Source organism: Thunnus maccoyii, chromosome 22, assembly GCF_910596095.1.
Source record: "Thunnus maccoyii chromosome 22, fThuMac1.1, whole genome shotgun sequence".
NCBI classification, from domain to species: domain Eukaryota; kingdom Metazoa; phylum Chordata; class Actinopteri; order Scombriformes; family Scombridae; genus Thunnus; species Thunnus maccoyii.
This window is the reverse complement of record NC_056554.1, coordinates 19,556,740-19,581,309: the sequence shown is the minus strand read 5'-3', so window position 1 is coordinate 19,581,309 and position 24,570 is coordinate 19,556,740. Positions and strand designations below refer to the sequence as shown.

Genomic DNA, 24,570 nt, shown 5'->3' with positions numbered 1-24,570 from the left:
GATGTCATATGTCATATACAAACATATGGAGCACAGAACTACCACAGAAAACAGTTTCATTATAACGTTTGACATTTAACCGCACTCTGTCCTAATGAGTCATAGTTTTGTTCTGTATGGGAACCATGTCACATGACATCAGCAAACCAAAATATCCTCTGTTGTCGTATCTTGTTGGCGTGGAAACGCTGACACACTTCAAATGTTGATTGACTCATCAAGTTTAAACACATATCTGCAGCTTCTTAACACATGACATAGGAGTTTTTTTGCATACAAATCAACCTTTAAGACTTAATTAATGTGTTTTTACTTGCTCTACACATTGTCCATCATTTACAGATACTCAATGAGAAATACATTCACACATTGACGCATACTTTTCCCACAGCGCTGAAAGGAAAAAGCAGTTTTTAGCCTTCATTAGCTCTGATAAGTACAGTGACCCCCCTTTTAAGTTCCGCTTGACCTCTTAGGCCTCCGCCCTCGTTTTCAAAGTTTTGTCACCGCGGCTTGAACAGCAGGAGTATTTCTGTCTCTTTACATTTTTTGGATGGGTGTTTTTAAGCGAGTGATGATTTTTCCGATATATTTCTGGAAGGGAAAGAATGTCGGGGATGTTGTGTTGCCTCGACCTGGAAATGTTTCTCCTATAGTACTTCCTGTTTTCACAAACCTTTTGTGAACTGTACTCTGTGTATGTGTGTGTGTGTGTTTGTGGTTCTCTCGGTGGGCAGCAATGGACGAGCCAGAAGGACATTCTTCGACTTTTGCATCATTTCCTGTTCTTCTCAAAGTTTCCCATCTCTGCTTCCTGTCCGGCTTAATGCGTCGGTGAAAAACGCTGGTGTGTATGTGTGTGAAAAGAAGCAGCTTCTATGGGAAGTGAACAAAAGAGCAGCAGTTTATTTACCGCTGTTGATGGAATAGGAAATGGCTCTTTAAATGCAGGTGTGCATGTATGTGCGTGTTTATACTGTATAGACGGGCCGTTTCTGACATGAACCCTGTAAGGTGGCGTTGGTAAACTACATACAATAGTCTATATATACAGAATAGACTTTGTTAGTGCTTTATACTGATTGAAATGAGCTAAAGAGATGAGATGATAATCGTAAGTAATGCCCGTTTTTAATTTCCCAAAGCCCAAGCTGGAGTATCCAGATGTCTTGTTTCATCCGACCAACAGTCCAAAGATACTCAGTTTATATCATGTATAACAAAGAAAAGCATCAAATCCTGACATTTGAGAAGCTTGAATGAGCAAATATTTGCCATTTTTTGCTTAAAAATAACTAGAATCACTATTTGATTATCAAAATAGTTGCCTGTTAATATTTTGTCGATTCACTAATCGATTAATCGTCTAATCGTTGCAGCTGTAAACCAAACCTGAAAAACTAATGCACATAATTTTGTTGTTTTTTTTTAAAGGGACCATATCCTTTTTTCTTTCTTTTTTAGAAAATTATTATTATTTTTGTTATTATTTTATTGATATTTTATTGTTATTTTCCTTCTTTTATTAGTTATTGTTTTAAAAAAAAAGATTTTTTTTTTGTTTTTAAAAAAAATTTGTTTCATTTTATTTATTTATTTGTTTTTTAAGGGGCTGTACGAGCATGTCGGTATGCCTATATATAAAGTATGTGTATGTAGGTATATATATATATATATATATATATATATATATTTGATGGACTGATCCAGAGGGACTTGAGGACAGTCAGACCTGATCTGAGTCTGTTTCATATTTAGTTGCATATTAAGCGGTTCAAATTGCCAACCTGAGCCTCAGCTCACCTCCTACTCATTAATAAAGATCAGTTTTATCTTTGTGCAGGATGCAAAATTAACTTTTTTGTCCACCTGCCAAATAGCTAGTGACTGTTCACATTTTACCAGCCACTCAGTAGATTACCATTGGTTTTTTGTGCATAAATCTACCAGCCACTTGCATATTTTACCAGCATTTGATTGGTGGCTTGTTTTTGTGATATAAATCTTCTCACGTCACTTTCTGCAGACGGTTGAAATCTCACTTTGGAAGAAAATCTAACTTATATTCAGTAGCAGATGAAAAGGAATGTTTAGAGTAAAATAGAAACATGAGATTACACAGCAACACAGCAGAAAACATGGCAGAGAGTCAGAAACAGGCTGCAGTTCCAGTACGTGGCAGGAGGAGTGAACACAAGGAAATAACAATGATAATTACAAGAGAGGTTGGATATCGTGTTTGAGGGTTTGACAGGATAAACAGGACTTCTTGACAAAGCTCTTTTATCCCAGCTTGTTCTTTCATCTGCTACACATGAAAATAAACAGGTTTTTTTTTTTGTTGAGGAAGGATGGACGGAGAGGAAGAAGAGGAGATAAAAGACTGAAAACAGAGAAAGTGAAAGAGAAAAGAGTTGAGAGTTTTAGGTAAAATATTTTGACATATTCCAGACAGTAACACGAGGTCTTTATCAGATGTAATGACTCATGAGTACAAACAACATTAAAAAAACAGGCAACAGGAATGGACTTTTACTCCCATTAAACCTGATTAGACGAACTGCAGGGCTGTCACTCTTCCTCCTGTTGTCCAGCTGGAAAAAGATGCCGTCTGTTTTGGAAACATGGTGAAACCATCCACCAGCATCGGTTTCTCACCAAATCTGAGCCAAGAAACGGGCCGTGCGTCTGTAGAACTGTACAATCACGCTTTATTTATTGTCACAATTACTCACAAAATTCAGGATTTTGGAGCAATCAAATGCAAGTCATCATCTAATCTCTCTGTGATTGCTTTTTCTAGGATAAAGAATAATTTACTTTGTTGATACCAAGCAAAATATATATCGGAATATCAGAAACTGGAATTGAATCTCGGATCAGATTTGTTATCTTCTTTCTATGATCATCCAACTCCTCATTTAAATCCAAATTTCAACAATTTGTGCGCAGCTGCTCATGTTTAGACAACATTCAACTTTGGTTTCTTTTGCTGAATGAAGAAAAAAGGTGCATGTATAACAACATGATTATTATTTTAGATTAGATAGACAAAAAATGGCGACTATTTTGAAAATCAATTAATCGTTTCAATCATTTTTCAAGCAAAAATTGCATCATTTGATGTTTTTCCTGCTTCCCAAATTGAAGACATCACCATAGCCTCTGAGAAATCATAAATGCCATTTATTCACTAGTTTTTTAACATTTAATAGATTAAATGATTAATTGATTAATCCAGGAAATAATTAGTTAGTAATTATTAGTTGCAGGCCTAGAAAAAAGTATTGTTTTGGTATCAGTGCCAAAACTTGAGCATCTTATCAGCACAAGTATTGAAAATATAGAAATGGATGCCCAGTCCTTGTCCAGGGTGTCTGGTCGTCCAAATAAAGTGCATCATTCTGTAACATCAGAAGAATTGATCACATTTATATGAAATAGAAAATTAGGGAAAACTAGCAGTGATCCTGCAGTGCAACAAAGACCACATATTTAATGAGTGACTCTGTAAAGCGTCATCTAGATGATATTTAATGACTACATTAATAACAGGATGAGATGCATCAGGATCTGAGTTTTATTGGTAAACGAAGACAAACAGCTCAGTCCGTCATAAGCGGGTGCTGATATGTGAGAAACCAAGACTAACCAGTTTCCTGGGGGAAACCCTGTCGTCACATAAGTGGTCCGCCTCAGTCAGATGCAGTCATGTCTGGGTTTGAGTCTCTCCTCTTCTGTAATCTGTCTCTGGTTTAGGCCTCGGCGTTGGCCGGTGAGTGTCGGCTGCTTCAGCAGCGCCGCTCAATTGCACAGTTTGTTTGTTCTTGTTCATTTGAAACATTTGTTTTCATCTTTTCCTGGAAGAGTTGAGCTTTCTGACGCTCCAGCTCATCTCCGTCCACATGCTGACTCGCTCTTTTTGTTGTGTTTTTCTTTTTAGTAGACGCTCGTTTCAGACCGTCACAAAGAGATTTGTGGGCCTACACACACACACACACACACACACAGACACACACACACACACACACACTTTCATGTGATTGTTTATAATTTCACTGCAGACAGATGGATGGACAAAATGTGCACACACACACATCCCGTTGTTTAGATTTTTGTAACACAGGGTCCCTGGAGACCGGGGCAAGACTGAGGTCTGCGGTGCCAAGAACCATGAAATACAATAGTCTGCCCCCCATCACTCCTTCCCAAACCGAACAATAGACATTCTTAGCATTCCTCAAGACCTCTTCCTCACACAAACACACACACACATATATGCATACACTGTTCTGGGTCTGATTAAAGCTCCGATTCGGTTGTGACGCTGTTCAGGTTGAAATATTGACTTTGTGGACAGAATTAAAGAATTTGTGCTTCTGTGTTTCAATGAGTCGGTTACTCATCTGTTGAAACATGTTAAATGTTTAAAGGATGAAGAGAAATGGAGGCGGTGGCAGCCCAAAGGACAGAGAAGTGAGGTTGGCAGTTCAGAGGGGTGTGAAAAAGTGTGCAAAACGAGTCTTTAAATCTAGAAATGGATCCCTGTATGATAAAGGTCTCTATATAATAAAGTAATAAAGTCTCTGTGTTTTGTCAAGTGTAATGAAGGTAAGTCTTTGGTTTGACGTGACTCAGACAGCGTGCAACATAACGGACAGTTAAGTTGGTGTTGATCAAAGCCGCTGACAGACTGAAACTGTAACCTAATAAGCAGAGAAAATTGGAGTCAGCGGTTTTCACTGTTTTGAGGCTTTTTATAGACAAAACGATTACTGAAATAATGAAAATAATTGTTATTTGCAGCCCTAATGGCCGTCACGTCTCCTGTTTACACATCCAGCAGGAACAGAACAAAATAAGCAGCAAGTCCAGTATTCACTCACCTTTTAGCTTTTTGGTCTTTTAAATATCTGGCTCTCTATGTTCATCAGCTAGTCACTAGTTCTGTCTTGTTGTTTGGTGCTGGGCAGGAAGTGTACAATCAGTTTATGTTTTGTTTTGGGGTTTTTTTGGTGAAAACAGCTGCTTTCTGCTGCTAAATGTGTTATAAAACCGAAACAATGTGCTGAAAGACACTAAAAAGCTGAAGGTAGCTGCAGATTTTGTGATGATTCTCTGGTTTTATCACTGCGAGTGACACCTTTCACATCACACGTAGTCATTTGAGCCATTGTTAATATAGAAATATTGATTATTGCAGCATTAACGTGAAGCTACAGCCTTTCAAAATGTTACGTAAAAACACTCCAACACACCAAAAAGTAGAAATTATTTATGATTTAAAACTTTCCAAACTTCCCCAGTGATTTGATTCCTGTTAATTCACTGGTTTTCTTTTATTTTTGTGCTCAAACATTAGACTTAGATCACTTTAACTTCACCTGGTGAATTGTTTTTGTGTATGTATACAGTGCAGAGCTGAAAAGATAATTACACTAGTTGAGAAATTCACAAATATTTACTGGTTCCAGTCTTGTATGATAGTTAACTGAATCATTTTGGGTGTTGATCAGACAAAACAAGACTTTTAAGAAGTCAACTAGTGCTCTTGGACGGTCATCCTTCACTATGTTTTGACATTTTTATAGACTTAAAGATAAATAAATAAACCGATATAGCAAATAATCACTAGTTGCAGCTCTGACACTGTGTGTGTGTGTGTGTGTGTGTGTGTGTGTGTGCGTCTGTCCTCTACGCGTGTGGTCTGCTACAGTTTATCTGTCTCCTCTGGCCTGGTTTTTATTAACTGGCCCATTAAACTGCGACTCCATGATACACGACACTGGTCTGACTCCTCTCACACACACACACACACACACACACACACACAGCGGCTGTCTCAGATACACACAAATTCCTTGAAGCCAACTCGGACACACACACACACATGTCAAAAAGATGTTTCTGTGTTGTATAATAGAAGACAAACCAGGACGTTAAGTGTCAGGATGCGAAATCAGTGGTGTAAAGAAAAAGAGAGAGGAAGTTCCCTTTTACCCCGTAACCTCACACGCTCCTCTTGTTCTTCATCATCATCATCATCATCAACAACACACTAGAACAACAACGTTTGATGTTACATTAACATTTATGTATTTTCTTTAGTCCAAAGTGAAAGTTGTAGGATTGTAGAATTAACAAAAACCATACTTATTTCCATTTAAACATGATGTTTTCACCACATGTCTCACTGTATGTAAGGTTATATTTGAAACAGGGTTTGTTGTCTGATCGATATTGGTAGCTGATTGATTTGTGCATTAATTAACAAACAATAATAATGAGATTTAACAAGGAAAATGAAGGAGTGAGAGCAAGAAAACAGCTGAAGAACAGGAGCATTAAGAGAAGTTAAAGGAAAATACTTTTTGTTGACAGCTGGTGGAGAAGAAACAAACCTTCGGTCAGGAGTGAGGAAAGAGGTCGCGACATAAAGGTCAGAGTTGACAAATCTATTTGTCACCCTCTGGCATCCAGGAAGAGATAAAGAACGACCCACAAACAAAATCACAAAGCTCACACATGCACACAAACACACAGACGTGTCGATAGTTTTATGACCACTGTAGAAAATCTGAATTGAAACAGGAAATTTCAGTTGGACATCGTCATTGTCGTGTTTTTAATTGTCTTTGAGGAAAAAACAATAGTGACGGAAATGCATTTTGTCGCATCACAAGTTACTGTGAACAGACGGTCATGCGGTCGTTAGTTGATGCAGAACTTAAATAACTCGTCAAAGATAATCAGTTCTGGAAAAATGCATCTCATGGTTGTTTCCTTCTTTCCAGTCATTGTTTTTCTCTTGTAATCGATACATCAGCTGATCTTAATTTTTCTACATTTCAACTACTGCTTGAACTGAGAGAAACACTTATGTTTGACAACCAATTTATCACTTCAACACCTTTCAGTGTTTTAACATCAACGGACACTGACTTCTCTCAGTGTGTCCACTTCAACCGACATTCGAAGGAAGCGTAACTTCTTCCAGCACACACGCTTAAACTAAAACTCTCCTGCTCCTTTTTCAGTTTAAATGACGCTTCAACTGCTTTCAGCACTCACTGGCACTTCCAGCTGTTGTTACTGTCACACATTAACTGATATTTCAACAATTTTTAAGGGCTACAACTCTTTTCCTGCTGACACTTTTGTTCCTTTCAGCACTTTCACTTCCACTGACTCTTCAACTCCTATCAGTGCTCAACAGACACTTCAGGTTAATTTTAACTTTCACTACTTTCAACGCTTCACTTCATTTTCTTTTAGTGCTTCAGTTTCAACTGGACTTTCACCTCAGGTGACACTTCAATTCCTTTCATTGCTTCACTTAAGCTCCTTTGAGTAAAATTTTTTCTTCCGCTGACACTTCAATGCCTTTCACTTCAGTGGACACTTCAGGTGCTTGGAATTTAACTTCCAATTTACCCATTTTCAACTTTCTTTCAGTGCTTCTGTTTCAACTGGATTTTCACCTCAGGTGACACTACAACTACTTTCGTTGCTTAAACTTAAACTACCAAGTCAACTTCTTTCAGCACTTTACACTTGAAGTGACAGCTGTTTTTACCATCACACTTAAAGTGATATTGCAGCTCCTTTCCTTGCACCATATTCCTTTCCTCCTTCCACTTTAACAAACACTCCTTTTACTCCTTTTTTTTCTTCCACAGACTCTTCAACGCCTTTCAGTATTTTCAGGTATCAGGTCCATTCTGTGCTTGGATTTTAATTGCCAATGTATCTGCTCTCAAAGCTTCAATTTCAACAGCCACTTCAACTGCTTTCAGTACTTCAACTTCAGCTGCAGTTTTAGTTTCATGTTTTAATTTTATTTCTGTGTCACACCAGACATCTGGCTCATCCAAAACATGGCTATTTTACAAAATGTTCATCTTCTGGTAAAACATTTACAAAAGCATGTAGGAAAAGAACATTTTTAATATCTGAAGTGTCTCACCTTCAGCTTTCCTTCAAATGCATTTCATTATCACTCCCTGGAATCAACATTTTAAGACATTTTAAGCTGATTTAAAAGTGAACACACACATATTTCCATCTTGTTTATGTAAAGAACACTGACCTTTCTCTGTGGATGAAACATGATACACTTGAATAAATATATGACGTGACTTCAATGAAATTCGCTGATGGACCATCGTGTAATTCACATGTCAGTTTCTGAAACCTTTTTTTTTTAACATTTGCTTGACAGTTGGATGGAAGAAAGAGCAATAGAGGGCTGATTACAGACACACACACACACACATACACACACATACACACACATACATATACACAGTCAAGGAGATCCAGCAGTAACAAACAGCACATTGTGCTACAGAGGCTAAAGTGGACTTCACCCTTCCTGCCATCGACCTCTGGTATGAGCCTAGTCTCACTGTACTGATTACCTGGTATGCAAAACCTCTATGTGTGTGTGTGTGTGTGTGTGTGTGTGTGCGTGTATTTGTATTTGTATGTGTCTGTGTCAAAGCAGTCTACATGTATTTACTACATGTCTGCATCTAAGCAGTAAATGCATGTGCGGGTGTCATTCAGAAATCCATAATCAAGTGTGATGAGGGCCCACAAGGCAAACAAACGGGGGTCTGATTGCATGCAGACACACACACATACACACACGCGCGCACTCACACGCACACACACAGTCCAGGAGACTCATAAAGCAAACAAATAGGTCCTGATTGCAGGCGAACACAAAGGGACAGAGGGGGGAGGAGGAGATGAGGTTGTTTAGGCTTTCTAGCATAGTTAACCCTTCACCCTTTTGAAGGGAAGACAGGGAATGCAAGGAATCTGCTCACATGCATGTACATAACACACACACAGGGGCACACACACACACACACACACATCTTCTCAGAGTCTGCAGGAGATATGGGTCTCCAGGAAATCCTTTGAAGCCCTCTAAGGCTCTCATGTTATTAAGTGTCTGTGCCGTTGTGCGGTCGGTTAAACTTCAACACCGCTAATGTCAGACACTCACACCTTCTTGATGTTTGCTCTACGGGGTTCAAATCTGGTCAAAATAATGACGGAGCAGTGACATTGATACATGCTTTTACTGTTAGCCAGCGACCATTTGTTTTCCCGACCGAAAGGAAGAATGTCACATGCAGATTTTATCAGCTGTAGCTAATGAATGTTAAATCCTTTAGTTGGCCATACAAAAAACTAAATGCTTGGCTGTTTAAACAAAGGAATTATTGATTGTTAAACGTGTTCACCGAAGCCAGTTTTCTCGAGATAGAAACACCACTTTGTAGCATTGTGGTATTTGAAAAGATTAAGTGAACTATGTTGTTTTTGCTGTTGAAAACGTCCAGTTGAGTCTTTCACGTCTGAACTGGAGACCTCCAGGTTTCAGGATTGTGAAATCTGTGAAGCTAACGTGACTAAAGCTAATTTATTAATTCTCAAATATTGTTAACTATTACGTTGTCAGACATCACAAACAATCATTTCATAAATAACAATCACTTCAGACACTTATGTGACTGAATGGAGAGAAAGAAAATCGCCTCCATCAGACCATTCATTTTATTTGGTTACTTACATTAATCAGATTTATTTTATGCCTGTAAATGTACTGACTAAACTCCTTTTATGTGAGACAATATAATAAGAAAGACCACATCCTTCCTCTTACAAATGAAAAAAAACTGAAATCATAAGCTATAAAACAAACCCTTTCTCAGTTCAGTACACTCGGGAGTTTTGCAGCTGCAGGCTTGCTCGCTCTTTTACGACCGACGACAGTTTATGGCGTCTAATGTTAGCGAACTTAAAAAAGTATTGCAGAGTAAATGACATTACTGAGTCCATTCACTGATTTAATGACTCTTCTCTACACACTCTCTCTGTACACTCTTCATTTCAGCATTTTTCCTCATTCAAAACTAAACTTTATTGTAACGAATGAGGAATACGGGTTTTACAGTTTCAACTCTGTCGTCAAATCAGTCAAACTGTGTTTTACTTCTGATTTTTATTTATGTGTTTTTCTTTTAATAGAGACCGGGTGTGACAATTTTATTTATTTACTTTTGTTGCTCATGTTTTTTATGAGTATTTGGGGATTTTTTTTTTATTATTAAGTAGCATACAGTAGAGAGCCGACAGGAAATGACTGGACAGAGATGCGAGATAGCGTGCAACATCGGTCTTCGGCTTGACTCAAACCAGAGACGCTGAGATTACGTGGTCAGGGTCCTAAAAGCCTACGCCACCAGAAAACCCCATATATACACACATTTTTATATTTATATATATATATATAGTCTGTAAGGGACGGTGTACAAAAAATATCACAAGAGTAGAAGAGCTGCTTTGTACTAGACTAAATTCTTGTGTATTATATGACTGGAACTCCTCTGGCTGTTCAGTAAATTAATTTTCAATTATTTTTTCCTGGAAGTGCATAAAACTTCAGAGTAAACCCATTTTATTCTTGTGCACTTCCCAGCAAGATGTTTTTGTGTTGTCCCATCCTTGGAGAGTAGAAAGTTTTAATTGCAAAAAAAAAAAAAAAAAAAGCAGAATTACCAAACAGTAGCAGAGAGTGCAAATGTCAAAGTTGTAGCTCACAGATAATATTTCTCTAACTGAAGTGTGTGTTAAAAGAAATATATCTGAGCGATAAGGAAAGTGATAGAAGTTAAGATATTCTCTGCTCTTCATCCGTCAGCTCTACTCATTGTTTTTGTCTAAAATTATTCTCGTATTCGTCCTGCAGACCTCCCATCCTCTCTTACATTCCCTTTCTTTCACCACACTTTGTTTTTCTCGTCTTTCTGCCAGTGTGAGAAAAAAAAAAAAGCCCCCTTGTCTTTCCAACAGTCTCTGCTTTCTTTGCTCTTTCGATCTCATTTTCTTGCTCTGCAAACACACCGTGCACGCTCACACACACACACACACACAAACACACACATACTCAAGAAGGAAGTACCTCTGCATTTTCCCTCCTGTCAAACAATAACAGTGTGGAACTCTGGGTATTATTTAGCAGCCGTCCACCACTTTATCTACTCTCCACAATACTTCCTCTCTCACTGACTCACACATCCTGCCAGAGAAGGGGGCGAGAGAGGCAGGGAAAGAATGAGATGTGGAGAGAGAGAGAGAGAGAGAGAGAGAGAGAGAGAGAGAGAGAGACGGAGAGAGGGGTGGGAGTGAGAGAAATGCAGAGTGCAGGAGGGAGAAATAGCCATGTTTTGTCTTCCAGCGAGAGGAGCGAGGGAGGAGGAAGAGAGGAAAAGGAGGGAGAGGGGATGTGAGGATCGTCGGTTGGTTTTTCCCTCTTGGTCAGAACCTGCCAGCTACTTTACCTCTTCAGATGAACATCAGCTCTTGTGGAGTCAGACCGCGCTTTCTGCCAAGTCTCACACCTCACGGACACAACCTGGTTCTCTTTACCCGGACCTCAACTGGCTTGAGGACAAAAGAAAAGAGTTGTGACATTTACATTTTTACAAGGTGGTGATTCAGTTCGGAAAAAACTCGCGAAAGAGGGATTTAGAGACGTCCTGAGTGGACTCTTTGAACTTGACCTTTTGGGTATCAGGGATGCTGGGAACTGAGCTGGGATCAGTTTGACTGTTGGATGCTTCAGCTTCTGAGTCTGGTAGGTTTGAAAGTCCTGATATCATATTTCTCATTTTATCATCTGTTTGATTACTTTAAATGTTCAGTTTGTGGAACTTTGTTTTCTCACATTTGAGTTTGCGTCTTTCATCGTCCGCGTCAACGTAGAGTCAACAGCAGCCATGCTTTTACTTTTCCAGGGAGGGGTTGTTAAGCACATGATAACCACAACGCAAACACCATTACACCCTTTTCCTCTTTTTAAATCTTTTAATCATCACTTCTTCTTCTTCTTCTCCTCTTCTCTAAGTCATGTATGAAAACAGTCTCTATCCTTATCTGTGTAGAGTCCAAATCCACTTTTCTGTCTGGCAGTCGTTCTGTACTGTATTGAGACTGTGTGTGTGTGTGACTCAGATTATGCGCGTTGACCTTTGCGGTATCAGTCAGCTGTTGCAGTTTCTGACCATTAAGTGGGACATTCCAGCAGATCTTTTCATAGAGGCTCATTCAGAGCTGCAGACAGAGAATTCATAATTTCTCGGCCTTTGACTGTTGTCAGGACTCGCCAACTCTTCTGTTTTTCACTTTGACTTTTTTTCTTGTCATTTAATTCTTCTAAAAAAAATGTGTCTTTTCTCTTGTTTGCTCTTCTTTTTCATGCATTGAAGAGCATTACCAATTTTGACACACCAAAAATTGCATTTAATACATTATATTACTAGAAACCTGCGCAACACATGTATATACTTATAAATAGAAGCTTGCGGTGTCTTGCGAACTTGATTGAATTTCCTGGTTGTTTGCGGTTGCAGCGACAGCAGCAGTCGGGGTTAACCCATTATCTCGGTCTCTACATAAAGGACACGCTGTTATCTCCCATATGCCAGCGAATTCTCTCCCCTTTCAAAGAAAACATGATTCATGTGATTCCTCTTTGCGTGTTGTTGCCAGCAGGGACAGGTAGCCAACTGGGTTACAATGTCAGAAACAGGAAAGAGGGAGTTCATTGGATTATGTTATTTTAGACTCGTTACAGTCGATAGTGGCCCTTGGTAGGCGCTACCTCAGTTACCGTGGCTGAAAGGAGAGTATTAGCCAGTACTTTGGTGTGTTTCCTGTGTCTTGTAAATGAAAGGGCCACAGACTTTATGGAGCCTCCATGGATGTCGCTGAATGCAGCCTTGACAAAAGCTTTGGAAGACTTTTTTAACACGTTGCTATCCAAGAAAGACTTCCGCTTTTTCATTGACGTTGGAAGGGTGTTCAGATTTTTTTGACTTAAGTCTTCCTGACAATTCAACTTCACCTTCTACCAGATACAAAACTATATACCTTTTTGGGGTGGTGCCCACACAGGAGGTTGAACGCTTTCCAGAGGAGGAACAGCCTCTCTAACATCTGGACCACCCTTTCTCCTTAGACAATGTTCTTGGTACTGAGCAGTTCACCCCCAAACTCACACAATCTATTCAAATCGCTTTAAACTGCTAAAATCTGAAATGAAAATACCCAGAACTTCTCTCCTCTTTTTTAAGTTCAAAAGCTTAGGTTGCAAAATTACATTTCCTTTCAGATCTCTATGGTTAAAAGACCAAAAAATCCTGCACACTATGTGTAATGTTTCAGTCAGAACTTCATCAGGGAAGGTTGAAGATCTCAGTTTCAAGTCAACACACACATGAACCCAGTCACCTTACATACATCTGTATCATAACTTTATAAGTATGTGTTTTAGTGTGTCTCTATGTATTTATTTGTCTTATTTGATCTTTTATACTCTACTTTACATGCACAGATCTTTTATTGCCCTCTGTTTTGGGGTTTTTTTGGGTCTTGATGCATTTATGTTTTGTGAAGTGACAGAAAACTTATTGCCAAAACCTTCTAATAACCTATTTTTGTTTTGTCATTTTAGCAAGAAAAAGTATGAATGATTGCTACTTTTTTGTAGTTGACATTAAATTGAATATCTTCATGTTTTGGACTGTTAATCAGGCAAAACAAGCAATATGAAGAAGTCACTTTTAAACCAACTTTACCCCAATGTAACATAGATGTATATTGACCAGCAAATCATCAAATCCATGCATTCCTCTCTCACAGTTAATCTAAAAATATTCACTCTTCCAGTTCATAAAACATGAAGTCATGAACCACTGCAATGACCACAATAGTATGTAAAATAGTAAAAGGTATTTGTTAGAAGACAAGTTGTTTTTCTCTGCTTCCATCATCACAGCTTTGGCCCCATGTAGAGGAAACACTTCTACTTACTGTAAGTCCCAGGAGTTGTGGGATACATGTTCACTGACTCGCTCTCAGGCGCTGCTCTGAACACTTTGGAAGAACAGCGATTGGTTATGCGGTTTGGAAGAACTACTCCCCTACTCCCCTGCGTTGATACCAAACAGTACAGTGGCTCTCTATATTACATTCTTAGGTTGCAAAACTGCACATTCATCATAATTTTTGTAGGTTTTTTTTTTTTATTTTTTGTTTTGTTTTTATCGTACATTCCGTCTCCATCTAACTTTGGCGTCACATCGTTTGTTTTGATTTCCACAGTCATCAATCTCTGAAAGCTAAAATTGGAGAAAAAGAGGAGGTGGTAGTGGTAGTGGTGGTGGGGGGGGTCTGCTCATGTTTGTGGTGGGTTCGATAATGGTATTTTGACTGGGTGAGTTTGGATAGTTCCCACACATATTCATACACACACACACACACATATACAGGCATAGACGCACATACACAAGCTCTACATAAACTTTCTCAGGGGATAATTTAAGGACATTGTCAACGGAGTCGAACAATCAGTGGGCTCAGATAGAAATCCGTCTTAAGGAGCCAGGACCAGGAAACAAGAGTGTTTATTTTGGAAATGGTTCCCCTGCTCCTGCTTTATCATAAACAATAATACTCAGAAATGGTCCTTTCCTTTCCCTCACGGTGCCAGGATCCGCATTCTTCTCCTAAAACGGTACCTCCAAATGTTTTTCTGAAATACTTGGAACAGTCTCATTTTACATATTTGTACTTTCAGTACAGTCAAGGACACTTGGAGGAGACTAGCGGTGTTGTTGGACATCAAACCTTGGGACATTTTTTTAAAACTGTTCTTCGATTTGGCTGTTGCCCCGACGGTTTTCATTGCTGTTCTCAAGTGTTTTCGGGGGGCAAGTACAAGTCAAGTCTCAGATCCATTGAGACAAGTCCAAGTAAAGCTTTAGCCTTGACAAATCTCAAGTCCATTGAGACAAATAGAAGTCAAGTTAAAAAATTTTTTTAAATTTCAAGTCAATCAGGACAATTTCAAGTCAGTTTTGACTTGTCAAAGTCAAGCTCAAGTCTCAAGTCAATTTGGACAAACCCAAGTCAAGTCTCTCAAGTCGATCAAGACAAATCCACTCAAGTTTAAGTCACGTGAAGTCTCAAGTCAGTCAAGACAGGTCCAAGTCAAGTCTAAAGTCAATCTAGACAAGTCCAAGTCAAGTCTCAAATCAACTGAGTCCAAGTCAAGTCTCAAGTCCTTAACGGGGCAAGTCCAACTCCAGTCGTAGGTCATTAGATTTCCAATTGTTTGTTAGCTGTATGTCTGTCAAGACTCTTGATTACTGACCGTTAAATTGACGTCACATTTGAACATTCGTAGCCAATAGAAACACTGGTGCACTGTGTTTGGAAATGAGTTATCAGATGTTTTGTAAAATAATACACACCAGATTCAAGCCGCATAGCTCTCGTTGTTTAAAGTTTATAATTTTTGATCGCTCTGCTCAGTATTTATTTATTACTTATGTCCTAACCCCCGGCGTCACATCCTGTTTCAGGGTCGAGTGCGGGGCAGTTTTGCTTAAATAGGAGAATTTTGACGTCAAACATAAAGTCAACCGTCACAGCAGTCCACGACGTCCAAGTCAAGTGTCAAGTCACAAAGTTGTGACTTTCTGTCTGGCTCGAGTCTCGAGTCGACAGCTGTGGTTGTTTTTACGCTCTGTACAAAGTTATTTTCATCCAGCAGCAGTTTTCCCGACAGACTGTTATTGTTACTGTACTGTTACCAACATAAAGTTCCATTCAGACTCTGAGGATGTCACATTTATATATCCTGCTGGATTTTTTCTCTCTTTCTTTGTTTTCTAGCTCTCTTTTTTTTCTCTTCGACACTCCTTCTGTTTCCCTTGTCGGACTCACACACACCCATGCACACACACACTCCGCAGGGGGGCTGAGTTGAATCTGGCCGGCATATGGGATCGGAAGTCTGTATATGGGAATTAGCGAATATCAAGGGATATGCTGGAATGCCTGGCTTCAGATCAGACTGGAGAACTTACTGTACACGTTAGATGAGTTTTTAATGGCAGTTGAATGGAAGTCCAAACAACTTGTAAGGAAGCTTGTTTCCACAAAATTTGGATTGGCAAGGTCCCGCTGCAGTAGGTCTTACGTTTTATGTGAACCCTGATGTTCCAAGACACTTACAACTGCGGTTACAAATAAGCATGTCATCTCGGCCGTCGTGCCTGGGTAAATCATCATATTTAGACCAAAAATATTTACTGCTGCTTCGAATTGGGGTTAAATAGATGCTGTAATCACTCAAGAGACGGTTACAAAATGGAAAAACTGGCGTACAAAAGGGAAATTGCATTAGCTAAATGATGACTTCATTTATCTGCAGCATGTTATATATTTCTACAGTTGCTACACTTCAGCAGCATCTTTATATTTGAGCAAAATCTCAACGTTCACTTTAATGTGGGCTGTAAATCAACCCTCAGCTGCTGTTAGTGCAAACATATATCTCCAAAAAAAGCAGTTTTCATGAAGATATTCATGTCAGTGACAGATTGCAAGCTCCAAAAGCAGTGATAAGTTTCCACACACAGATCTAAAATAGAAAGTGACCACATGAAATAAACAGTAGCGACTAACAGTTTCGTTATTTGTCCAAAAAAGGAACTAGGAAATAGGGGCTTAACTGTGAATTTTAAGGAAAAATTACAACGTTGAATACAATCTGTATGGCAGAAGTGCTTTTCTAAAGTTTAACTTCGGGGAATTGCCTTCATTCAACAGTTGAAAGAAGAGACAGACAGGAAATATTGAGACATAGTGAAGTGCAACAGATCAAAAAGTCCCTAGTGCAGAGTTGAAGCGGGGATATTACAGTTACAGCAGGTGTAAAAGGTGCCAAAGCGTTGCTGGAAATTGAGGTACTTTCAGAACTGGAAATAAATCTGAAGTCTAAACATTAAATTCCATTGTTTCTTCTTCTGGATCCTCACCTGCGTCTCTCTTTCTCTCTCTTGTCTCAACAGGCGCAGCGTTCCTCTCATCAGGCCTCACTCCTGGCACCTGGCAAAGCTATCGGAGCTGTCCCTCCCGCCCCCTCCCCCTCCTCCATCTCCTCCTCCTCCTCCTCCTCCACCTCCACCTCCTCCACCGTCCTGCCTCCCCTCCGCCGAATCCCCTCCTCTCCCCCCTCCTCCCCCTCCCTCTGCCATGCAGCTCCACCCCGGCCCCTACACACTACCCTGGCACACAACTGACAACAGGTGAGGCGACAGACCAATAACGTGTTAGTCTTTACTGATCAGTCACATCTTTATTATTGTTTGAGTTTTGTGTCATTTCATCAGTTTGGATGCAAACGATCGTTAGTTGCAGACCGATTAACCATTTAATCAACTAATTGTTTCAGGACTAACGAGTCGTCATAACAGTTAAACACATTTAACCCAACAAGTGAAGCTTTTTGTCACCAGTATGTTTCAGATTATGTCCAGTACACTCTTCTCTTCTTCTTTGTGGAGCTTTAAACTGACAAAATGACAGAAATCAACATAAATTGATGATGGTAACATTACAGATATGAAGGTTTACTTTGTGGTCTTTGGTTAGTAGGAAAGACGGTGAAGACGTCCAGACTTTTATCTGCTTTAATTAGTCACTTTTTGTATGTCAAGACTTCACAAAAGTAATTGTACCCGTAACTGGAAATGAATTTGAGTAAATAAGGAGAATTAGTGTCTTCTTCCAGCAGATTAAGTTTGACATTTCTACCTAAAAATCTGTCCTGAGGAATAGAGCTGCAACAATAAGTGTATTAATCACCAACTATTAAATTAATTGCCAACTATTTTGATAATCAATGAGTCATTTGGACTCATTTTTTGAAGGGAAAATGTCTTTAAAAAGTTCCAGCTTCTCAAATATTTATATATTTTCTGGTTTATTTAGTCTTCTATGACATAAACTGAATATCTTTGTCTTATTGACTGTTGGTTCAAGACATTTGATGACATCATCTTGGGCTTTTGGATACAGTTTTGACCATTTTTCTGACATTTTATGGACAATACGATACAATACGATTATGAAAAGAATCATTAGTTGCAGCCCTACTAATATACACCTCTCACCAGACAGTGAGTGTGTCGTACTGTAGCTTTGACTCACACTCTTTTGAGTCTGTGACGCCACTAGACTGAAACTCTACTCTACATCATTCTGGGGATTTTGGTCTCTGTGACTAGACCCTCAAAGCCAACAATCGCCAGGAAACAGGTGACATCACCGTGTCTTAATGTCAACACTGCCCACGCAGGAAGCTCGTTGGTCTATTTTTGACCTTCTTTTTCAAACATTCCAAAGTGATAACCAATCAGATCCACCTGGTGACCTGCTCTCTGTCTGCCTGTCTGTCTGTCTGTTTATGGAGGCCGGCTGGAAGCTTCAACAGCCTATTTGAAAGAAAAAGAAAATACAGTTTTCTTAATTTCAGATAGACATAACTTTAAGTGTTTGTTTTATTTCATGAGTGTGAGGTGGCTCCACATCCATAAATGTCTTCAACCGTAGCATCTAAACGGTCTAAAAAGTAGATCTTGAATATAGTTGAATCAAGCTATTTATTGGGCTCCATGTGGTATCTCTGAGCCCCAGTGTGTAGTTACATTTTTTGGGGAGGTACGTATCAGTTTCAGCAGAGCCACAGACCCTCCACATGTGCCCTCCAGACCACCCTAGAAGTATCAGGACTGAAAGCCTTCAGCCATGCCAGCAGCTCTGCAGGGCGGCGCCGAGGCCTCGCAGCGCTTTGAGCTATAACTCAATATCACTGCCAACTCGCTGATGTCTCGCAGATATAATGATCGCCATGGTCACCATCTTTAGTTTAATGTGTAACACATGCTAAGATTTGCTAATTAGCACTAAAGATGAAGTACAGTTGAGGCTGTCGGGAAAGCGATTAGCAGGAGAAACTATATAAACTAGATAAAAAGTTAGATTACCAAAGTGATTACAACTCATCCTGCAGGCTACAGAAATGCCAAAAAGTCAAGACCACAAATGTCAACCTCGTCATGGCGCTTGAGAAAAAGTCAGGGGATTTCCGAGGTCATTAGGATTTAACCTCTTGGGACCGTGAATGTCTATACAAAATTTCAAGGCAATCTACCCGACAGTTGTTGAGATATTTCAGTCTGGACCAAAGTGGTGGACTGACTGACCAACAAACCCAGAGCCACACCACAAGCATGGCTTAAAATCAGGTTTAACTACACAACTAGGCCCAATTACATTTTAGTACTTAACTGTTAAAGGTGTAATTTAGCGGCATTTGACAAAAAACATTGAGGGAAAAAAATGTGTTCGGTTGGATTTTTTAGTATTTTTGCACATAATCTCCTGCAGTTTTTGGCTTTTTTTGCTACTCGCTTGTTTGTTTGTTTTATATGTTACACAAGTTTTGTTGCTAAACACCCATGTCTTGAACGAAGACATAGTTTCAGTGTGCTGTCACACCAGTATGAAAAGAAATCCGACGCAGGGAAATTTGTATTATGATCTCACAAAGCTAAACTCTAATCTCTCAAAGGAAAGAGGAAGTTACCACCGTCTGTGTGTTGACTCGCAATAAAAATAGCCTTTATGTCTTTGTTTGTCAGCTTCATGGTACATTAGTGCCTTGTACTGTTCTCTTTTTGATAAGAATCGGTGATATAATGTACCACTATTAGATTTAATAGTCCCATGTGGGTTAGATAGCTGTGTGTGTGTGCGCATGTGTGTGTGTACGGGTCTCTATTCCCACAGTTTCTCTTGCCTGATCTCATCAAACACATTCACACACACACACACACACACACACACAAACCATCTGATGAGATCTGATGAGGAGGCAGCTCCCGGCATAACTCTGGACAATGGCATGTGACTCCCAGAACATGTGGACAAAGAGAGGAAGACATTCAATAAACTCTGAAGGAGAGGGACATTTTGTACAGTTTGCATGTGTGAGTGTGTGTGTGTGTGTTTCAAAGTGACGGAAACAAGTTTGTTTTTCCGTAGGTGCAAAAAAAAATGTGAGTTTTAGGAGGAAAATGAAACCTGTTTTTAGTTTATCTGCACTCAGCTATCAGCTCATAAAATATGTGTATGACACTAAAAATCAGTCGTGAACGCCTATCTCACACATGCCCCGTCGTCTGTATGTGTGAACATGTGTGTGTGTGTGCTGGTTTATCTGTGTCACCCACCCCGCACCACTCACATGTTCCACATTGCGGTCTGATTGGGCAGGAGTGACTGTCATTTCCTGTCCGGCTCCCGTCTCATTTCCTCTCTTCCTCTTTTCTGTCACCCAGGTCAAATCTATACAGCAGCAGCCTCTCCTTTCTCATTCATAGCTCATTTCCCTCAAAGATGATTCTCTCATGCAGATTATGAAACTTTTTTTTTCCCACCAACTAGTCTGAGTATATTTTTCCTTTGTTATGAATGACTGGTACAAGTTTTAGCTCTTAAATTACTGATCATATGTACAAGATTACATGACTCATATGATGAGACTTTTTAATGTGTCTTTTTTCTAGACAGCAGTTGTTTTCCATTCATTGTATGCAGTATATAACAAATCTGAGCACATCCCTGTGCAATATTACCTTACAATAATTGTGGTATTTTACCTGTATTGTTTATTAACCTGTAACAAACAAGTTAGACAGATTAAACTGGAAGAAAAGGCCTCAAAATACAACCTCAATGCAACAAGTACACCTGTGACCACTGAAACAAAAGTGATTACACCTGTGACTTCCAATTAAGACTAATTGGCCAAACAAGGTTATAAAACAACATGTGAACACCACAACTTTCAACAGTGTTGGCCTGGGTTGTGTCTAAAGCATCATGGCTCCACATGGTGAGGAATTTCCTGAACAAGCAAGAAACCAGATTGTGAGACTTCATAGATATGTGTGAAGGTGAACCACAGTGGTTAGGAGGTACAGGACGACCCATATTAGCAATAACAGAAGGTGCAGTGACCGTCCTCGCCAAATGACGGCACGCGCAATTTGCTCTTCACGCAACCTAGCATTGAAGAACAGATGGGCAAGTGCGTCTGATTTGGCACAAGGATTATCAGTGGACATTGGTGTGTCAGCGACTGCTCAGTCAGTATGAAGGACATCGCATGAAGTCAACCTCTACGGACCGTTGCTCACAAAACTGCAAGGTTAAACTTTGCCAAAGAACATGAAAAGAAGGCTTGATGAATATTGGCGGCACATTCTTTGGTGAGATGAAACCAAAATAAATTTGTTTGAATCAGATGGGGTCAAGAATGTTAGGTTTGGACCCGGCCAGGACTACCACAGAGACTGTATAGTGCCAATCGTGATGCTGATACGGGGCTGCATGAGTGCAAAAGGTGTAGGGAAGAAGACTTTTATATAGATGGCACTATGATTGCAAGTTTCTATATCCAAATACTAAATGAAAAGGTTGTCAGCAGAGGAATTTCCCAACATGACAATTATCCCAAACACACTGCAAAAATCACGCAAGAATTTTTAAAGAAGAAAGAAGTGAAATCTATGACCTGACAAAGTACATCCCCTGACCTGAATCCAAGAGGGTATTTTAAAGAGGAAGGTAGAGCAACAAAACCCCTCCAGCAAAGAGCAGCTGAAAAGAATCATCTGTGAACAACGGCAGAACATTTCTCCACAGATTTGTGCACGACTGGTATCATCCAGGCACAGGAGGATCCAATCTGCATTTAAAATAAAGGCAGGCATACAAAATATTAAAAAATAAAAGAATGGACTCTCACTAATGAAGGATGTGCTGACTGGTTTAATTGGCTTAATTCTTCTTGCGTATTGTCTAAAAACAAATAAAATTGTATTAAATGGACAGGATTTGTAGTCATTTTTATGATATTGACCAGGAGTGTACGCAGTTTTTTATATACTGTATGTAATCTATCATGTTCAAGTTCCCATCACATGGCAGCTTTATTATACACCCAGTAGTCCCGCACATTTCTGGAATATTACTGTCTGGCCCCAAGTTCTTCTCTAAACAAAGCCTTACAGTATTTGGGAATATGTGTTCACCATGTGTGCACAATGTAAACTGAAATAATACAGCTTCAAAAAAAACTAGATTTTAACACATGGCCCCTCTACAAGGCAGGACAGTTAGTTGATGATGTTTGTGTGATGTTAGTGGTTCAAATTTCCTCACACATTTGAAATCAATCAAATTATAGAAACCAGCTGAGCCCATGTCCACACTAAGACAGCTAAATTTGTAAACACATCTTTTTCTCTACATTTTAACTCTCTCTCAAGAATGAAACAGCCGAATACTCGAAAACTGAGCTTTTCCATACGGCCTCTAGAGTGTGTAAATCCACTTGGCGTTGAGGTGTGTACGGGGGAACAGAGCTTTGTAGAAAAGGCTGTCCTATCAGTGACAAAACAGAGATTGGCAGTAGTGAGGCATTTCATTGTTTTCTTGAATTATACCCAAAAGAGGAAAAAGAGGAAACACAATGATAATAACACCGATAGCTGTAAGTTTCATTTGAGTGTTGCTCTCTTTACTGTCTACTTTGATAGCTTGTTTAAAGCTAAAACTTTCCCTCGCTGGAATTATTGTAATCTGCCCGCAATAAACAACGTGTTCAAAATGTCAGGAAGCGGCAGTAGAATCAGAAATAGCACACAGTTTCTTCTTTGCTGGTTTTCTGTCGCAGTCTTGCTCATCTGAACATTTTGGCGTTTTAATATGGATGGAAGTATTTGCAGAAATGAGTTGAAACACCTGGTGTGGACACGTCGCTTTTGCACAAAACTGTGTTTTAGAATTTAGCCAGTTTAATGTAGATGTAGTCTGACATACAGAGAACCTGAGACTTTTCTGGCCCCTGGAGGTCTGGGGTCCTTGGGCAGTTGCCCGCTCACCCATGTTGTAATCTGACCTTGACAATAAACACCCTTTCTTGATTAATTTCTGTCAGTGTTACATTACTGTTGGGTGGTAATGCAGTTCAGATAGGTTCGAAAAGTCCTTAACTTGCATTACCTCTTTCCAAAAATGCAACACTGACAAAATAAATGCAACTTCATGTTCTTTTTGCTGTATTACACAACTCAAGCAAATCAGCTAATTGATTCTCATTTTGTACAGAAATGAAAGGAAACCGATGGCTGGCTTCCAAACAAATCCATTATTGTCTAAAACATAGCAGCATTTCTTGCAAAACAGATGCGATATAAAGCACACGTTATTTGTTATAAATGGGGCTAAAACATGCAAAACCTCTGGTATGATCCTTTAAGGAATTTCATGGATTCTAATTATATACTGCCAAATGGAAAGAGCATGAAATGACAAATTCTGCAGACCACCAAAACATTTGAGTACATGAGCACATAATCATATTTTGATAAGAGTAAGTAGTGGTATAAAACTTTGCAAGGGGGAAAAACCCGTAAGTTTTCAGATCTTTGCATGGATTATGAACCATAAATACCACAGAAACAGCCCGGGGATAGTCTGCTGGTTGATTTCCCTCACTGGTTTTAGATCAAAGCCCTTTCGAAATTTCTCTCTTATGTCTCCACTCCTCTGTCTCCCTGGCAACTTTCCCTATTGTTAGAATAAGACAGCAAAGAAATACAAAAGGGTGAGTGACCACTCGCTCGCTTTTTATAGGAAAAAGAAAAACCACAATAAAATGAAAATGTGTGCAGATTTTTGTTGGGGCCTTTACGGGTTGGATTTGAACCAAGCACAAAAACATTGGGGTGCCCCTGCCCCCTGGAGCTAATATCAAAAGCCAATGTGTGTGAAACATATTCCTTTCTTCATTCCTTCAGTACTATATGCCAAAATGTACTCCCTATCATTTTCAAGAATTTTGGATTACAGGTAAATTAGTTTTTGATTTGTTGATGATGAGTTCTGAAGCATTTTTGGCCTGTTATTAAACAGCTGAAAGTAGAAATGGGCAGAAAGAGAAGGATGATGTTCAACAGAGTTCACAGGTCAGATTCAAACCCAGAACATTGTGGTTGCATGGTGTGCACTTCAGCCTGTTGAGCAGCCGCAACATTTGATGTATTTATGACATTTATCATCCGTTCTGGAAGAGGGATCCCTCCCCTCTTGCTCTTCCTGATGCTTCTCCCTTTTTTTCCTGTTAAAGTTTATTTTTGTGGAATTTTCCCTTATCTGAATCAAGAGGCAAAGGACAGAGGGTGCGGTATGTTAAACAGATTGTAAAGCCAAATTTGTGATGAACTTGATTGAGAATTACTGTATTTTTTGGGTAGTATTGCTGAGAGAGCTGTTCTGTAACAGTCATGTAATCAATTCAAATCATAACTGACCTACAAAGCAAATTTGTTGACATTTTGTGAGGTCAAACTTGAATGAGCAGGTTTCAGATGTCTTTCAAAATGTGGTTATCATCTTGGAACGAATTTACATTTGATGTAAAGGAGATGGGTCGGGAGGAATCCGCAAAGAGGAAGAAAGGAACGAAAGGGGTAGGAGAAAGGATGAGAAGAATCAGGGGATGGCTTAGAGACTTTGACTCCAGGCAGTGGGAGTTGATGAGGAGGAAATCCCTCTCCGCCTAAAGAGGCT

General features: G+C 39.4%; 1 protein-coding gene across 4 annotated transcripts in view; it reads left to right on the top strand.

The window, feature by feature from the left end:
• shroom4 (shroom family member 4) overlaps positions 1-24,570 on the top strand; it is a 115,902-nt gene that overhangs the window by 74,509 nt on the left and 16,823 nt on the right. For all 4 annotated transcript variants that reach the window (XM_042401315.1, XM_042401317.1, XM_042401316.1 and 1 more), the window contains one exon: positions 16,938-17,174. In XM_042401315.1, the coding sequence (XP_042257249.1) occupies positions 16,938-17,174 (237 nt within the window). The remainder of the gene's footprint in view (positions 1-16,937; positions 17,175-24,570) is intronic.